The 17,512-nt window shown below is 44.2% G+C and overlaps 1 protein-coding gene across 1 annotated transcript in view; it reads left to right on the top strand.

Moving 5' to 3' along the window:
* Positions 1-16,636, top strand: part of MTBP (MDM2 binding protein) — a 186,977-nt gene extending 170,341 nt beyond the window's left edge. Inside the window, exons 21-22 of the mRNA XM_078686833.1 lie at positions 3,998-4,063; positions 16,046-16,636. Of these exons, the coding sequence (XP_078542959.1) occupies positions 3,998-4,063; positions 16,046-16,084 (105 nt within the window). The 3' untranslated portion in view covers positions 16,085-16,636. The remainder of the gene's footprint in view (positions 1-3,997; positions 4,064-16,045) is intronic.
* Positions 16,637-17,512: the final 876 nt, after the last annotated feature.

The following is a 17,512-nucleotide window of genomic DNA, read 5'->3' as shown; positions in this document are numbered from 1 at the left end:
ACTTACAGAATCTATCAACTACTGTGCTCCCTGAACAGGCTTGCCTTGTTTTACCCGTAAGCTGAGCACATTGTTCGCAATTTTGCTTGGCCAGGGCTGCTAATGTGGTGCTAGGTCTTTCTTGCCTTACACTCTGGCAGTGGCGTTCTTTCCCAAGTGTATAAGCTCTGATTGGGTTAGCTTGGCATATTCTTCTAAGGCGGCTGATAGCTGGCGACACTATATCCTTAACAATTCCAGTTAGGCACCGAAGGGTTCTGAGGAGGCTAGTGACCGGTCCTGCTGATTTAATGCAGTAACTGTTCCTCCAAATTTAGCTATCACAAGAAAGTTTGAAAATCCATTTTGTTGCCAAAAGTCTGAAAAAATCCCTTTGCGTCGTCTCAATGCGCGTCGAGCGTCTTGGAAAGTAAGTATCCACCGGAGCCACACGTTGTGACCGGGCAGACTTTTGGCAACAAAATGGATTTTCAAACTTTCTTGTGATAGCTAAATTTGGAGGAACAGTTACTGCATTAAATCAGCAGGACCGGTCACTAGCCTCCTCAGAACCCTTCGGTGCCTAACTGGAATTGTTAAGGATATAGTGTCGCCAGCTATCAACGTGGATGGTTGTTAACCTGAGACCAGTCAGGGGACATCACTAATCCCCTGGTTGCCCCTTGGTCCTGATGAAGACTCGCACGGCCCAGGCATAAGATTCCGCATGGCCATAAGACGATTCGAAACGTTGACACTAGAAATATATATAACCTGGACCCTAGCCATATTCTCTACATTGTTGTGCAAAATGTAGTGCTTGATTCATTTACAATGTATGAGATTTTGTGTTTTGATTGATTTAGTGGTCAGGTTTTACAGGTTGGGTGATTAATGACCCTCTGCTGTACTCGATAATTGTTTATAATGTTTATTTTGTCACTTTTCTATTGATTATTTCTTTTCTCTCTTATTCACAACCCCTTTTCTTTATTGCACTCTTTGCTGTGTTGCACGCTCTTGTGGGGCAACCACTTTGGTACTCATTTGAGTCATGTTAATGAATTACTATTGATTAGATACAACTATGTAGCAATTCAATAAAGGATTGCCTGAACCTACTACTGTTGTCCAGTCTATGCCCACACCTTGGTCCTTGTAATATGTGCATTTGTGTTCTTTGAGCTGATTTATACTGCTTTCTACTAAGTTAAATTAATGATGACACACTGATAAATTCAGTAAAAAAGTATAGAGGTCTTGGACCCTTGTTTTTGTATAACGTTGCGTCTGTACCAGCTCCTTTGCTTTCAAAACCCCCTCTAGCCTATGCAACCGGCCCATAATAGAACGCAAAACTCCTGCGTGCTTAGAGATGGTGATACCACAAATGTATTCCTTAAAAGCCTCCCTGAGCATGGACATTTGAGCAGCGCTTCCTTTGTTTGTCCTAAAATACTCTACTTTGGCTTGCTCGATTTCCTTATGGAACACTGGGTCAAGGAGCGAATATTGCGAGAATCGCCATAAGTTCATTTGGGGACATATATCTGCAATTTGCAGGGTGAGCTGTATAGGAGAGTGGTCTGAGTTGGTTCTGGGTTGATGTTTGCAGGGATATATGATAATACTTCGCAAACTGAAACAACGCACACCTTACAATGTTGTTTTTAGTTCGCAAGTACTGTTACAACGCATTTTTCTATAACGAATCCCATTACTTTGCATTTGCTTTAAAATGCATACGAAATTACTTCACAACGGATCCCAATTCCCCGCATAGATTTACAGTGCATTTTTGTTTTTAAATAACCACTCAACACCGCTAATTTCTACATCCATATACTCTACCCTACATAACATACACTCCACAACACTACCCTAAAACACTACCCTACACTACCTTAAACCCTAAAACACTACACCCAGCACAACCTTGCCCCTACCCCCAGTCCGTCCCTTACACTGAAACACTACCCTACACGACCCCCTGACACTACCCTAAACCCTAAAACACTACCCTACACTACAACAGTACCCTAACCCCCAAAACACTACCCCCAGCACGACCCTACCCCTAGGCTGTCCCCTACACTACCCTACATGACCCCCTGACACTACCCTAAAAACACTACCCTACACGAATACTACAACACTATCCAAAACCCTAAAACACTACCCCCAACATGACCCTACCCCCAGTCCGTCCCCTACACTGAAACACTACCCTACACGACCCCCTGACACTACCCTAAACCCTAAAACACTAACCTACACAAAAACAGTACCCTAGACCCTAAAACACTACCCCCAGCATGACCCTACCCGTTCCCTACACTGAAACACTACCCTATATATACCCCTGACACTACAATAAACCCAAAAACTCTACTTCTCAAACACAAACCCTTTAAAAATACACAGCACTTTTCTCTCCTTGGTGCACGTCCCTTGTCCTCGGCTGCAAGCGTGTCAACCAAATATGCCCCAATCCTTCGCACAGGAGCCTGCAGATCCGGCCCGGCACCAGCGCCTCTCTCTTTCTTCCATCATCTCTGCCATCTTGGCACCAAGTCCTCACTCGCAGCAGATTTCCCCCAAAAAGCCCTCAGCCAGCGCACAGGAGCCTGCAGATCCGCCGGGGTACCAGCGCCTCTCCACTACTTCCGTCATCACAGCCTCTGCCAACTTGGCGCTGGGTTCTCAGTCACAGAATTGCACGCATGCGGGCACCAGCGGCTTTCCCCTACTTATGTCATCGCTGCCTCCTTTCTGCCATCTTTGCTCCGGGTCCTCAGTCTCAGCTATACACGCAATACAACGCATGCGTTGTAACAGAGCATGCGAAGTAATAACATACGTAGTAAAGGCTAAGTGTTTTTACAGCACATGCGTTGTTACACTTGCGTTGTAATTGTATTCGAACAAAAAGTTGCGTACTAATGGCTGTTTACCGTTCGCAGTCTTCCGAGCGGGGTAGCAGGGAGTGGGATGTTAGCCAATAATCAATGCACCTGTGGGTGTCGTGAACTGAGGAGTAATGTGTGTACTCTGCCTTCAGGGTAAATGTGCCGCCCGGAATCCACGAGCCCACCCGCCTCAGCAGCAATGGCGCAGGCTGCAGCAGAGGGCCTGCCTGGAAAGCCTTTGGACCTATGTAACTCGGGAGATAGAACGCAATTAAAGTCCCACCTCCTCCCACCATATCTGGGGTATGTGACTGTATGTGATAAGTTTTACTGTGTAGCGCTTTATAAAACTGTGGGTCGTCATAGTTGGGGCTGGACACCCCTATCAGCAGAGCCTCAAACCCCCTGCCTGCAGTGAGGGATTACATATTGCCGTCTCTTTCTAGGTGTGTAATACCAGAGTTACGTCTTGCCCACAGTAGTACTCCGCACGCATGAGAAGTAAACCCTGCTGCCAGATCCCTTCACTCTCCACTGTGATATGAGACAGGTCTGAGGAGTCAGTTGAAACGGCTTCAGTATTGCCACATCAATATTGTTTCTTTGGAGATATGCAACTATTTTGCTATTGTTAATAGATTTACACATGACACTCCCTCCTTTCTGATCAGAAGCTCACTACCTATTATTGGACCCTTTACAACAACGTGTGCTATAATATAAAGTCTGCCCTATGGTGGACTCTAGTGGGAAGCAGAGAGCACAGCAATTTCACCTCATTGACTGAAATGTGGTTGTCTCGAATTATGTGAACTAGACAAAACTGGGTGTGTGGCCATATTAGTGTTTATTGCTATCATAAAAATACAGCGGATTTCCAGTCTGATGATGGGGAATGATTCAAGCAGGTGACTCTATGAAAGGTACCTACAATCGAAAACTAGTGTTACAGATCAGTAACTAATTTCACATAGAAAGCATGTATTGTAGGCTAGGAGATGTGAAGCACTAAGTGGCCTGTGTACGGTGTAAGCATCTTTTATTACAAAGTGCAACATCATAAGTCCACTTTTTTGCAACAATTTCATGAGTCACTGCTTCATTTTTAGGACCTGAAAACTTCTAGAGGTTTGTTTGACGAAATGAAGAAAACTGCAAACAACAATGTCAAACAGGTAATATTTTGCACTTTACAAACGGTTTCCTTGCATCAAACCTTCTGCTTGGATTCAGCAATAAGAGATAATAACATTTGATCTCCTCAGTAGTCTACTGTACTTCCAATACCAGACATTTGTCTTTTGATTAATATTGTGCATGAACTAGAACTGTATAATCAAGCTTCAAGGCTTCAAATATGTATATGTTAACTTTGGTAAGCAAGAACCATAAACTTAAAAGTAGACCAAGTAAAATATTCAAAAGTAGCTGCTTTTCAGTTGTATTTTGTAATTATAGTTACACCTCACCAGAATTGGTATATGGTTATTTGATTTAAAATAGTCATTCATGTTTTGAGCAAGAGGGTCATCTACCAAAATTCAGCAATATAGCAGACATAGGTCCCTTGCTGTTTTCATACGTCCCCACAGGCAGTGAATTTTAGGCTGAGGAAAGATTGTGGTAATAGAAGAATTAGCAGTATTCAAATAGCATGCCTGTTACCAGTTAATGGGCTCCTAAAAACATGCTCTCAAATTTGCATTTGCTTCTTTTAGCCCTTAGGATGCGTTTTTTATTACCATTTTGCAATTTTTTCTGTGCAATTTTTTCTGTGCAATTTTTTCTGTGCATTTTGTGTAGACTTTCCATTGACTCGTTTGAAATTATGTATCAAGAAGCATGTTTAATTTTTCTATAGGCATCTGACAAGTCACATTGCTTAAATCTGCCTCAAAATGAAAATTCCCTTTTGCGCAATTCTGCTATCTGTTAACTGTAATTGTGTGCTCACAACAGTTTGAATGGGCAGTGAGTGTATTGACCAAATGACCGGACTGGGAGAATCATAACACACTTTAGAATAACCCCTTCACTGCGGGGGTTATTCCCCCGCTGTGCTGGGGGGTAAGGGGGGCACGCACAGCGCCCCCATGATCATGACGAGCTCAGCTCGTCATGAGCTACGGCGCTCCTGTGCTCATGACGAGCTGAGCTCGTCACAGGTGCATTGCCTCCCGTGGAACGCTCAGCACAGGAGGAGAATTGTCCCCGCACCTGAGCGTCCCACGGCCCATGACGAGCTGAGCTAGTCATGAGCACCGGAGCGCCATGGCTCATGACGAGCTCAGCTCGTCATGAGCGTAGAAGAGGTTCTAAAACACCTAAGTGTTTCAGTGGGCCAATGTGTTACCTAGCTAGAGAGTAACACTTAAGCAAGAACTGTGACCTGAAAGCATGTCCAGAGGCTCACCTCTTGCAGAAAGGCTTGTGCACGTTGCAGATCCACTGTATCCTCTGTTCTTTATGCTGAGTGCAGAAATTACCTGGAATCCCAAAAAGGAAGGTTACAATTTTACGTTCTAGTGATTGCCATGGAGCTCTGGTAAACTTAAAGAAAATATACTTTGCTCTAATTCCTTCCACCAAAGCGATTAGGACTAAATGTTAACTTAATTGGACTGAGCAGCTTTCTTCAGGACAGGGTATAATCTAGCCCAGCCAATATAGCTAGGGCTCGCCTTCTTACTAGTAGAAGCTCTGCACATGGATGTAGGATGGATAAGATCAGAAACAGAAGCCTTATCTGCCTTCATTTTAATGTGTAAGGTCTACTTCACTAGCGTTGTGGAGATCTCTACTGTTGAGTCCATCTAAGAGTGCAGGCTGCCCTGTGGGATTAGTTCCCGCCTTGCACTATCAACCAGACCCTGAAATCGGTTGTGCTAGCAATACAGTGAAGCACTGCTAAGTCAGACCAAGACGGAAAGCAGTTCCGCATTGCTAACCTGACCCAAAGCTGGTCGATTTGAGCCATCTGCTTGAAGAAGTAAACTTCTTAAATGCCATTTGAGTTGTAAACATCTGGAGAGAAGATGGAGAACGGAGTACAAGGATAGCGACAAGGAGGAGGCAAAACAAGGTCTCGCCATATATAAACCGGAGATCCATCAGGCAAAGCTTCTATTTTATTCCATGAAGATCAATAGAGCTACCAATCTTCTAGGGAATTATTCAATACAGTCACCAGCTTGGCCAATCCAGTGGCTATTACAATTACACCTAGTCAGGCGCTCTGTGAAACTGGCCAATTACTTTTATGCGAAAGTGAATACCATCTTGTCCGCTTTCACCAATGTAATTCCAAAAAATTTGTCGGACCAAGCAGATAACCTGTATCTTGAAAAAAAAGGGTTGTTGGACAATTTTGCTCAGCATACTACGACAGTTACTGTCAACCTCCTGATGCAGGTGAAATCTGGTTCCCCTTCAGATCCCTGTCCGATAGCGATTTTGAAGTTGGCAGCAGAGCCGGTCGCTCAAGTCTTGACACCCATTTTTAATGCGTTGTATAAAGAAGGCTTTTACCCGTTGGACTGCAAAAAAAAACTCCATTCTGCCTTTATTAAAGAAACCGAACCTCGACACTAAAGATCCTAATAATTTCAGGCCAATATCAAGACTTCCGATACCGGCGAAAATTGTCGAGAGACATAAATATGCAGCGTAGCCAATTTCTGGAATTCACGCAAGCTCTTGACCAAATGCAGTATGGCTTTCAAGGGGGCCACAGTACTGAAGCAGCACTTTTGAAATCCACAGAAGAGGTTTGGACTATTTTAGACCAAGGTGGCAAGGCAGCTCTGATTATGCTAGATCTCTCTGCAGCATTTGACACGGTCCATCACGATTTGTTGATGGACCGGCTGCAGGAGATTGGCATACGGGAGCAGCAGGGAGACTTCTTAGGATTATTCCTGTTGAACTGGAGTCAGCAGGTGGCGCTGGGGTAATTTGTATCAGACCCTTTTTCTTTGCCATGTGGGGTCCTGCAAGGGTCCTCACTGAGTCCGACATTATTTAACATATATGTATCCTCACTGGCACCTCTTATTTGTTAATTTGGCTTTAGTTTGACTATGTATGCAGATGATACGCAAATTGTGGTGTCTCTTCTTCCATCTGAGGCAAAAGGCACGGCTCGCCATTTTAAAGAGTGTATGAATGCCATAGGGATTTGGATGGCCCAAAATTGCCTTAAATTGAACTCTAGCAAGACGGAGGTGTTGTGCTTTGACATTAATCCTAATTTCTGGACACCAGAATGGTGGCAACATACCTTGGGCCCTCTACCCGCCCCGAACAGGAAGGTTAAAAACCTAGGTGTATGGGTGGACCAGAGGCTCAATTTTAAAGACCGGATAAATACAGTGACCTCAGCCACGTCTTTTGTGCTCAGGTCCTGCAAGAAAATTCTGTCATTTTTACCCATAAAATGCAGAAAAACAGTTATCACTTCCCTCACCATGTCGAGGCTGGACTACTGCAATAGTCTGTATTTTAACATGCAGGAAAGATTATTGCAGAGGTTGCAGCTTCTGCAGAATGCTGCTGCCAGACTGGTGTTGGGCATCCCAAAATACGCCCCAATAGCGAAAGAGATACGGAAGTTGCACTGGCTGACAGGAAGCATACCCGGTTCAATGTATTGTGTCTGGTTCATAAGGCACTGTACGGAGCAGGACCGGCCTATCTAAAAGAGCGGCTGCACTGGTACATTCCTAACAGACCATTACGTTCAATAGATGCTAAACTGATGCATGTGCCATTTGTAAAAAAAAGCCACATGGGGAGGCATAAGCTTTGTAGTCAATGCAGCTAGAGCCTGGAATCAGCTCCCCCTGTATTTGAGAGGTATGTCGAACCTTCTGGCTTTTCCAAAAGCCTTAAAAACTTGGTTGTTTGCGGACTAGCATTACTCTGGGCTCATTCCTAAGGATGTTTCACATAGCGCCAGGACACCTACGGGTAACAGCTCAATAAATGCTATAAACTAACATAACAACATGTAACCTTGTGAGCAGCACCCCACGTGGTGACCTATCACCTTGATCAGCCCCAGTCACGAGCTCAGAGCTAACACCCCAAACCAATAATAAAAAGGGCAAACACTTATCTCCACTATGACATGCCCGAAGGCCACTTCTGTGATGCATGACTTTGTGACTGCAACCTGCTGGTACTTGCCTTCCAACTCCACGACCACCAAAGTAGCTTCCACCACGGAGGGGTGCTCCGACAACACCCGTTCCGATGCACACAGCTTTGCAACAGAGCCACATACTGTGGTCCCCTGCCTATACGTGAATTAATGGACCTGTCACAAATATTGCACACTTGTAAAAGATGCCAAACACCCATAAGAGGCTATGGATACTTGCACAAGTATGATATACACTCAAACCCTGGGGAAACGGAGAAAGCATCACACTTGGCTAATTTGAGGCCAGCGATGTGATTGTACAATTCTTACAATCATTTGTAATTTAATAATACTTTATTGATATAATACTTATACATGTTGTGCATTAACTAGTCTTTCCGCCCCTTACCACTCTTCAAGAGCAAGCTTCACTTTTTAAACTTGCTAAACCTGAAAGCTTTATTTGGAAATTTAGTGATTTGGCACTAGTACATGGTTCCTGTATTTCGAAGTAGAGTGGCAAAACTTGTCACAAGGATTGCCAAGCTGCTTTCGAGTCCTGCAGGCCCGGAAGAACTTGCCAAAAGATGAGTGTAAGGAATTGGGTTATTAGTTGAGGCGGTGAATACCCTACTCACATATTAAACACAATCCTTGTCAGGGTGATCCACAAATGATACTAAATTAACCTGTTCTTAACCCTCTGGTACCTTGGAAGTTTTAGGCCGGAAAAAAGGATTATTTTGCCTAGTCAAAATGGCAGTTCAAAAGTACTACAGCCTTCAGTGGCAGGATGGAGACCTGATTTGCAGTGCTACTTTAGTAGGTGGCACAATAACTGCCCCAGCCCACTTGTAGCATTTAATTTAAAGACCCTAGGTACAAGTAGTACCATCTACTAGGGACTTGTAAGTAAATTAAATGTGCCAATTTGGTGTATATCTATGTAACCATGCTTGGAAGAGAGAGCACAGGTGTGCAGAGTCCCAGAGCTTACAAGACCAGGTTCAGCAAAAATTAGGGTCTTGAAGGCAAACATCTGAGGGAATACCATGCAAAAGATGGTCATTTCCAACATGTACCACCAACCCACCACTAGGAGGAACTTATCAACATCATGAAAGTGCTCATCACTAAGGCTGAAAACCCTGGTAAGACCATCAACATTGGCGTAGTCAATGCCAGGGTTATATTCCACTGTAAAGTCTGCTCCCTGTGGGGAGATAGATCACCTCAACCGTTTTGTATTCTTCTAGAGGCTGGTCACAAGTAGAACCCTTAAGGGGTTCCCTGATGTTTTGAGGTACACTTGATCACACTTGATCTTTAGGGGGTTTCTTGGAAGCTTCCTCCCACCCCTCCTTTACAAGATTGAGATGCCCACATACAGGGTGTCCAAACAGAATTTCAAAGTAACTGAGCCCCATTCCCTTTTGAGACACTTCTTGGTACATAAAGACAATGCATGGCAAGACGAAGGCCTCATTGGTTCTGGTAGGTCATTGTTCAGGAGGTGGTATGGTGTTGGAAAACTAATAGCATGTTTGATGCATGTGTGGCTGTAGATACACATGCTTTGTATAAGCCAACCATCTAGTGTTGGGCTCGGATGACTACACGTTTATGTTCATGGAAATTTTTCGAGTGACGAGGCTGTGTGATGCCTTCTTTTAGTGATCCTTCACATTGTTAGATTGTTTCTTTCCGCCTACTAGTTTGGATGTATTCTCTCTCTCTCCAGTTGAGATCCTTTCGGGCTCCCTTCAGTTCCCAAGTAGATCACTTTCTCAACGGTATTGTCTTGATTACGTAGTCAATCTTGCGTTTTGAGAAAAAGAACGGTTTTATGCGTCGGGTTCTTTGACTCACCTTGATGGCCTAAAGGCAACGCCGAGCTGGACCCTTTCCAAATTAACAGATCTAACAATAAAAAAAGCTGCGGATTGAATGCACTCCATTCTGCTTCTGTCTGAATTACCATTCCAAATATCCTCACACCGACCTGCATTCGATCTGTAATTTGTCTGTCGCCCAACCATAGGAAAGGTACCAGTGAGCCCTGCAGATAATTCTGATCTAAAAAGACTCTTCGTGATCGGCGCGCACGGCAACTTGAAATGTAGCTAGACAAAAGGACGACACTCCCGACATATTTTGCCAACAGGATGAGGAAGAAGAGGAAGCCCAGGAGGATTCCTTCTCCATCCACAAAACCTATTCAGAGTTGGAGACTGAGCAAGATCAAGTCTTACTGGAGTCTTCCGAAAGGTGTCAGACCGCGAGTACACCTACCCCTGATCCAAAGGCCAAAAAATCAGCTTGACCAATAAACCTGCTCACAGGCCGTAACTACAGAAAAGCCATGGCGCGCACCTAAGTACCATCTCGGACTCACTTCCCTTGGGCTCAGTGCCGAAACACCGACTAACAGCAGGGCCTCCACCAAATCAGATTTGGCACCAACGCATCGTACATTAGGTTCGGTACCAAAAGATAAAAGTCACAGTGCTTTGGCACCAACTACACCCACACAGAAAACTAAGCATCTACTGGCACCAAAATGCTTTACCTTCTGTTCGAAAACACCACCAGAGCCAAATCTTGAAAACCTGCAAGAGCGGCTCGATAAGAGTAAAGAAAAATTACAAACACAGCCTGGGTCAAAGAAGATGACTCTCCAACTGGCTACGCCTCGGCCCTCTAAGAGACCTTTGTCCTTTGAAGATGCTATTTGTGCTCTAGCTCCATCTCTCAAAATGAAGAAAAAGGACATTGCCACTAGCCCTTTACACAATACACTTTCGAACTCTCCTATTCCACCAAAATCAGCCCCACCATCCAGTTTACCACCCGCTTCACCACACCAATCTGAAGCAGGGGATTTCTCACAACATTCACCAATATTAGATGACAATGATAATTTAGGAGAGAGCACACATCCTGGGGAGCCATGGAACGCCTATTATATAGAACTACAAGGGGATACAGATCGCCCATCCCCACCAAATGATGGTTCACCATATCTGGACTAAATAGCCAGAGCTGCAGCATACCACCTGGTGCCCCTACATAAGGGCCCTATAGAAGATGACTTCCTCTTTGAGACCCTCACAACTACTCAACAAGGATCTCAATATTTGCCAATTCTCAAAGGAGTACTGCGTCATGCAGATTACATTTTTATAGATCCGGTGAAATCACAAATAACACCACGGGTTGACAAAAAATATAATGCCGCACCATCTGAATATATATATATATATATATATATATATATATATATATATCAACAACACGAAGGGTAGCCCTGATGAAAGGAAGCCTCAGGCAGTTATAATAAATCCATTTTATTAGAGGCTCGACTTGCCAGCAAAGTTCAACGTGAACAAGGAACTTCCAAGTGTCTCTTATCCCTCTTGCCAAACGCGTTTCAGGAACAACGGTTACCTTTCTCAATGGCTTGGAACTGCATCAAGTTCGTAATGCTGCCTCGCACTATTTTATCTTCACGGGCCCTGCTCCAGTGGGCGTAGCCACAACAGCCTTCTGGGACCTGTAGTGCGAAGAAATTAAACTCAAGTGAGTGCCTCGAACTTTGCAGGAAAAATTAACATAGTCTTAAAACCCCAGTGGGTTGAAGTCAATGGCACGTTGAAAACTGCCCTGCTTTGTAGTAGAGTCTCAGGACACTGTCTCCCATGTGCGCCATCACCCACACAGCGATAGCACAGGTCCGCTTTTCGAGCAGCGAGCTTCCTTTCGCGGCTGGCAAAGCCGCTAATTATCAACAACACGAAGGGTAGCCCTGATGAAAGGAAGCCTCAGGCAGTTATAATAAATCCATTTTATTAGAGGCTCGACTTGCCAGCAAAGTTCAACGTGAACAAGGAACTTCCAAGTGTCTCTTATCCCTCTTGCCAAACGCGTTTCAGGAACAACGGTTCCCTTTCTCAATGGCTTGGAACTGCATCAAGTTCGTAATGCTGCCTCGCACTATTTTATCTTCACGGGCCCTGCTCCAGTGGGCGTGGCCACAACAGCCTTCTGGGACCTGTAGTGCGAAGAAATTAAACTCAAGTGAGTGCCTCGAACTTTGCAGGAAAAATTAACATAGTCTTAAAACCCCAGTGGGTTGAAGTCAATGGCACGTTGAAAACTGCCCTGCTTTGTAGTAGTCTCAGGACACTGTCTCCCATGTGAGCCATCACCCACACGGCGATAGCACAGGTCCGCTTTTCGAGCAGCGAGCTTCCTTTCGCCAGAAGGCTGTTGTGGCCACGCCCACTGGAGCAGGGCCCGTGAAGATAAAATAGTGCGAGGCAGCATTACGAACTTGATGCAGTTCCAAGCCATTGAGAAAGGGAACCGTTGTTCCTGAAACGCGTTTGGCAAGAGGGATAAGAGACACTTGGAAGTTCCTTGTTCACGTTGAACTTTGCTGGCAAGTCGAGCCTCTAATAAAATGGATTTATTATAACTGCCTGAGGCTTCCTTTCATCAGGGCTACCCTTTGTGTTGTTGAGAGATATATATATATATATATATATATCTTTCCTTCTTTCCATTACTGGCATGGACATCGCATTACTAATACTTACTCTAACTCCATTCTCATCGGAATGCTGCAAAACAATCTAACAGTGGAGTCTATGCCCATGCACAGTATCCCCAAAAGGAGGAGTCACACACCTTGTGACTCAAAAAAACTTCTTCAGACATAAAAAACGTATAATCATCCGAGCCCAGCACTAGATGGTGGGCTTATGCAAATCACGTGAATGTACAGCACTACATGCCAAGAACAGCTGCTTACAAGATAATCAACATAATCCATCCCACACTCGTACCTAATGGACGTAATATAGGCAGACATGATGTTGATGCCCTGTCAAACACAACCTCCTTGGGGAAACCCACGGGGTTAATCACCATCCGTGAACTGACGGTCTCTCTGAGAGCCTCCACCCTCTGCCCATTGTTGGCCACCCACTGCCTATACTTCTTGGTATTTTCAGGCATGTGAGCCTTTGGAACCATCTCCTTGACACTAGCAAAACGTTTGCATTCCCCCCCCACAGCACTAACCGGGTCAATCTCCTCCCGGGCACTACACTTGCCATTCCAGGCATAGGCAAACCAATGGGGTCTCCTTCTTTCACTTTTGTTGAGGACTGGACTGGGAATGCTTTTCCAGGAAACTTTTAGGTGCCTTTTGACATCTCTAGGTTTTTTCTTGCCTCGCCCTTAGTCCTCCTGGTGGGCACCCTGGTTATCCTTCTGGTTAGCCCCACCAGTAACCTAGAGGTCTGCTTCCTTGGCAAGCTCTCTGTATACAGTGAACTTGGAATTTTGTATGTGTTGGCACAGCTCTTGAAAACAATTACTGAATATGTGCTCTTTCAAAACAATATTGCCCTGTGCACTAGAATGACTCACTTTACTTCCCTTCACTTAACATCCAGTGCTTTACTGGAGTACCCCATGAAATCCACCCAAGACGTGTAAGGCAGCGTCTGACTCTCTAAATTTCATTCTGTACTTTTCTATGGTAAGACTATATTTCACAACCAGGACTTCTTTCATTAGGGTATGCTACATCCGGTCCCCCTTTTCCAGGGCTAGTAGGCAAATGGGGAATGTGTTTCCACGGACACCCAATTCTCCTCGGGGACTCTGTGCCTTTCTGAGGCCACCTCATAGGCCTCAAACCACTTATGTGGATCCTAATACCTCCACTAAGAACTTCTGTATCACTGACACAACTGCTTAATTTGGAAAAAAATAATGGCCTGGGCTCTCGTCAGAAGGCCACTACAGCTTGCACCACACATTGCCGCAGCTATGCTTCCAATGACAGTAACAACACAAGTACTAACCATCAGACTTCTACAAGTGTGACAATTCGGATTACTTGAGGCCCCCAAAGCTGTAAAAATGGCTTTGGCGGTAGGTAATAGTCATTTTTTATGTATATAGAATTAATAATAAACTGTTGTTCTGGTCATCTCTAAATTATCCAGACAGTGCTACGTTGTGGCAGACAGCGGGAGCTCAGTCGGTAGAGCATGAGTGGCTGAACGAAAGAGCATCTGGCTCCCGCGATTCCCAAGATAGGGTTATGTGTTCTTGGTTTTCTAATCATTGGTAGGTTCGCTGTAGACGAAGAATGAATGAGACACAATAGCTAGTCTGTAAGGGATTTTGGGTACCGATGTGATAGGTCAGTACACCACCTATTCCCTGAGGTACTGTTTTCGTGTGCATAGTTCTGTGTATGTGCAGAATCCCCGCAACTGGGAAGACCGATAACTGCATTCATCAGAGTTGTGGTGCAGGCGTGGAGGTGCATCGTGCACTTCACAAGCGGTGCCCCGATCTTGGTGCATGTCCCGGTGTCACTGGCGGCATCGGAGTTGTGCTTTGCAGCACCAACCACACACTTCTCAGAGCTCAGGAACTGGAATTGGCACACTTTTGAATACAGGAGTCTACAGAGGATCCAGGTGCTGGTCAGCGGGTGCAGGCGAAGTCTGTGTCGTTGAGACTTCAGAACAGGAGGGCAAGCGCACACAAGCCTTAAGAGATTCTTCTTCAAGCCGGTTCACAGCAAAGTTCCAGTCTTTGACCTCTCTTAGCAGAAGCAGCAACTGCAGCCAAACCCAACAAAGCAACTCGGCAGTACTTCTTCTTTCAGCTCCCCAGCTCTTCTACTTGGTAGAGGTTCCTCTTGAGTCCAGAAGTAATCTAAGTCTCTTGGGTTTGAGTTCCAGTACTTATTCCCCATTTTCTCGTTGTGGCAAGGGTTTCTGAGCCCAGTCCAAACCAGTTACTGTCCTCTCTGGCCCAGCTTCCCTACAGGAGGTGGAGTCAGCATTGTGCAAGGGAGACACAGCCTATTTAGGTGCTAGGAAACTCTTCCCACTACTCTAAATGCAGCCAAGGTCTGCTCAGCCCAATTATGAGTCACCCAGGAAACCCCCCCTTTGGGACGGTCTAGAATGAATGCACATCCCTAGCTCCTGTCACTCCAAAACCAGACAGTGAATACACCAACCGGCAGAGGCACACAGAATGGTTAAACAAGGTAATGCCCACTTTCTAAAAGTGGTATTTTCAAACACACAATTTAAAAAACACCTTTACTAAAAAGTGGGTTAAATTCCGAGTTAAGAGAGCCTAAACTTAATTTCTCTATCTTGTCCCAATGGCAACTTACACTTGTAAGATATTACAGTGCAGCTCCCATGTTATCCTATGGGACAGGCAGCCTTTCAATAGTGAAAAACGAAATTGGCAGTATTTTACTATCAGAAAATATACAATATACCAATGTTTGTCCTATCTTTCACATACACTGCACCCTACCCATGGGGTTACCTCGGGCCTACCTTGAGGGTGACTTGCATGTAAGAAAGGGCAAAATTAGAGCCTGGCAAGTGCGTGCATTTGCAAGGTCAACACTGCGGTGGCAGGTCTGAGACATATTTACAGAGCTACTCCTGTGGGTGGCACAATCAGCGCTGCAAACCTACTAATAGCATTTGATTTACAGGCCCTGGCACACTTAGTGCACTTTACTAGGGATTTACCAGTAAATCAAATGTGTTAATCAGGGATAACCAATCAAAACTACAGTTTACACCGGGAGCACATGCACTTTGACACTGATCAGCAGTGGCAAAGTGCCCAAAGCACCTAAGCCATCAAAAATTAAATCTATCACACAGTCAAAAATGCAGGAGGTAGAGGCAAAATTCAGGGGAAACCACAGTAAGGATGCCAAGTGTATGTATGTATGTATGTATGTGTGTATGTATATATATATGTGTGTGTGTGTGTGTGTGTATATATATATATATATATATATATATATATATATATATATATATATATATATATAATTTTTTTTGCAGGTGTGCTGTAACTTATTAAAATCTACAATGTGCTTTAGACAAACGGATAACATATTTATCTTCATTCACTTTTTCTGAATGTTTTTCCCCATCTTTTTCAGGTGATTCATTGGGAAATGGAAAAGATCAACAGGAAGTGATAAAGAATGTATTCTTGTGCTGGTTTATGAACTTTGTACAAAATGTATCTACAAAGCATATTGGATATAAGCGATCTTTCATTTTATGCATAAATGAACTCCCACTGCACTAGCACCGTCTGTATTTTTACTGTTTATTTAAATTGTACTGTTTATTTAATTTCTATCACAAGTGCTGAAAATGAATTGGTATTTGTTTATAATTTTCAGCTGCCACCCTCTTTGTTGAAATATTGTATTTGTCTTATTAATGCAAAGCGCCTGTCACTCCTAGAGTATATGCAAGACTGTTGAAAACCTACTCTTTGGTTTATCTGTTGTGTTCTGAGAATGTCCTGTCACCAAGGCTTTTTTGTGTCGTTTTGTAGATATGATTGTAACAGTTTTTCAGATATCTATTAAATCTAATTTTATTTATTAAAACTGAATTTGGGTACTCCTGTGCAGTGTTGGTAGTAGATCATAGCTGACTCTGGGGGACAGCCTGCAAAACGCTTGCTGGGCTAATAATACAATTTAAAAAAAACTGTCATTTTCTAATGAAATACTGCATTTATGGTATCCTTGTACCCGGTCTATTAACTTAAAGCCATTTGTACTGGAAGACCATTATGACTGTAATTCTTTGTAAGAGAAGCATTTAATAACAACTAAAGAGTTGGCAACCATTCGGAAAGCCTTCTCTGATTTTAGTTCCCTGGTTTCTTAGGCGGTAGACTGGAGAGGGAAGGGGGAGGGAGTGTCATGGTAGCGTAACTGCAGATGTGGGTTAAGGGAAAGGTTCACAGTAAGTCTGTCTGCAGAAGCCTTAATCGGAATGCACATGCTGGCTCAGGTCTGGTCTAAACTTGACCCCAGAGTCTGGATGGTGGCGTTGGGTCTACAGGATGTCTATTTCCCTATATAGTCCTGCAACCCCATCAGCACTACCTGCAGTTTGTGGTGGGGCAGGAGTATTTCAAGTTCTCAGTGCTCCCTGTTGTGCTCACCAGTGTCCCTCTGGTTTTCATGAAAATGCTTGCGGTGGTAGCATCACAACTTTCGAGGTCAACAACTGACTGTTGAGGGTGTGGTCGCCCCAGGCAGTCGCCCACCACCTCCGAACTATGGCGAACCTCATGTATTCCTTTTGGGTTCACAGTCAATGTGCTATAGTCAAACCTGACTCCTTCTCAGACACTTCTCTATATTAGAGCTATTGTGGACATGGTTCAGTTTCCTGCATTTCTTGAAGTGCTTTGTATGTTACCTAGTGCCCAATCTGCAGATAACTGATTCTTTTAGACCCTGACACCCCTAAAGTCAGCCTTAATTTGGTCAAAGGTTTTGAAGTCATTTGCATGCCTAGTTTTTCAAGGGGAATTATGTCTGGATTACTTATAAACGATGTGAGCATAGATGGACAGGATGAAAAGCCTTTATTCATCA

The sequence above is a fragment of the Lissotriton helveticus genome, chromosome 4_1 (genome assembly GCF_964261635.1).
Source record: "Lissotriton helveticus chromosome 4_1, aLisHel1.1, whole genome shotgun sequence".
Classification (NCBI taxonomy): Eukaryota; Metazoa; Chordata; class Amphibia; order Caudata; family Salamandridae; genus Lissotriton; species Lissotriton helveticus.
The sequence above is the reverse complement of the archived record's forward strand: the minus strand, read 5'-3'. Positions and strand labels throughout refer to the sequence as shown.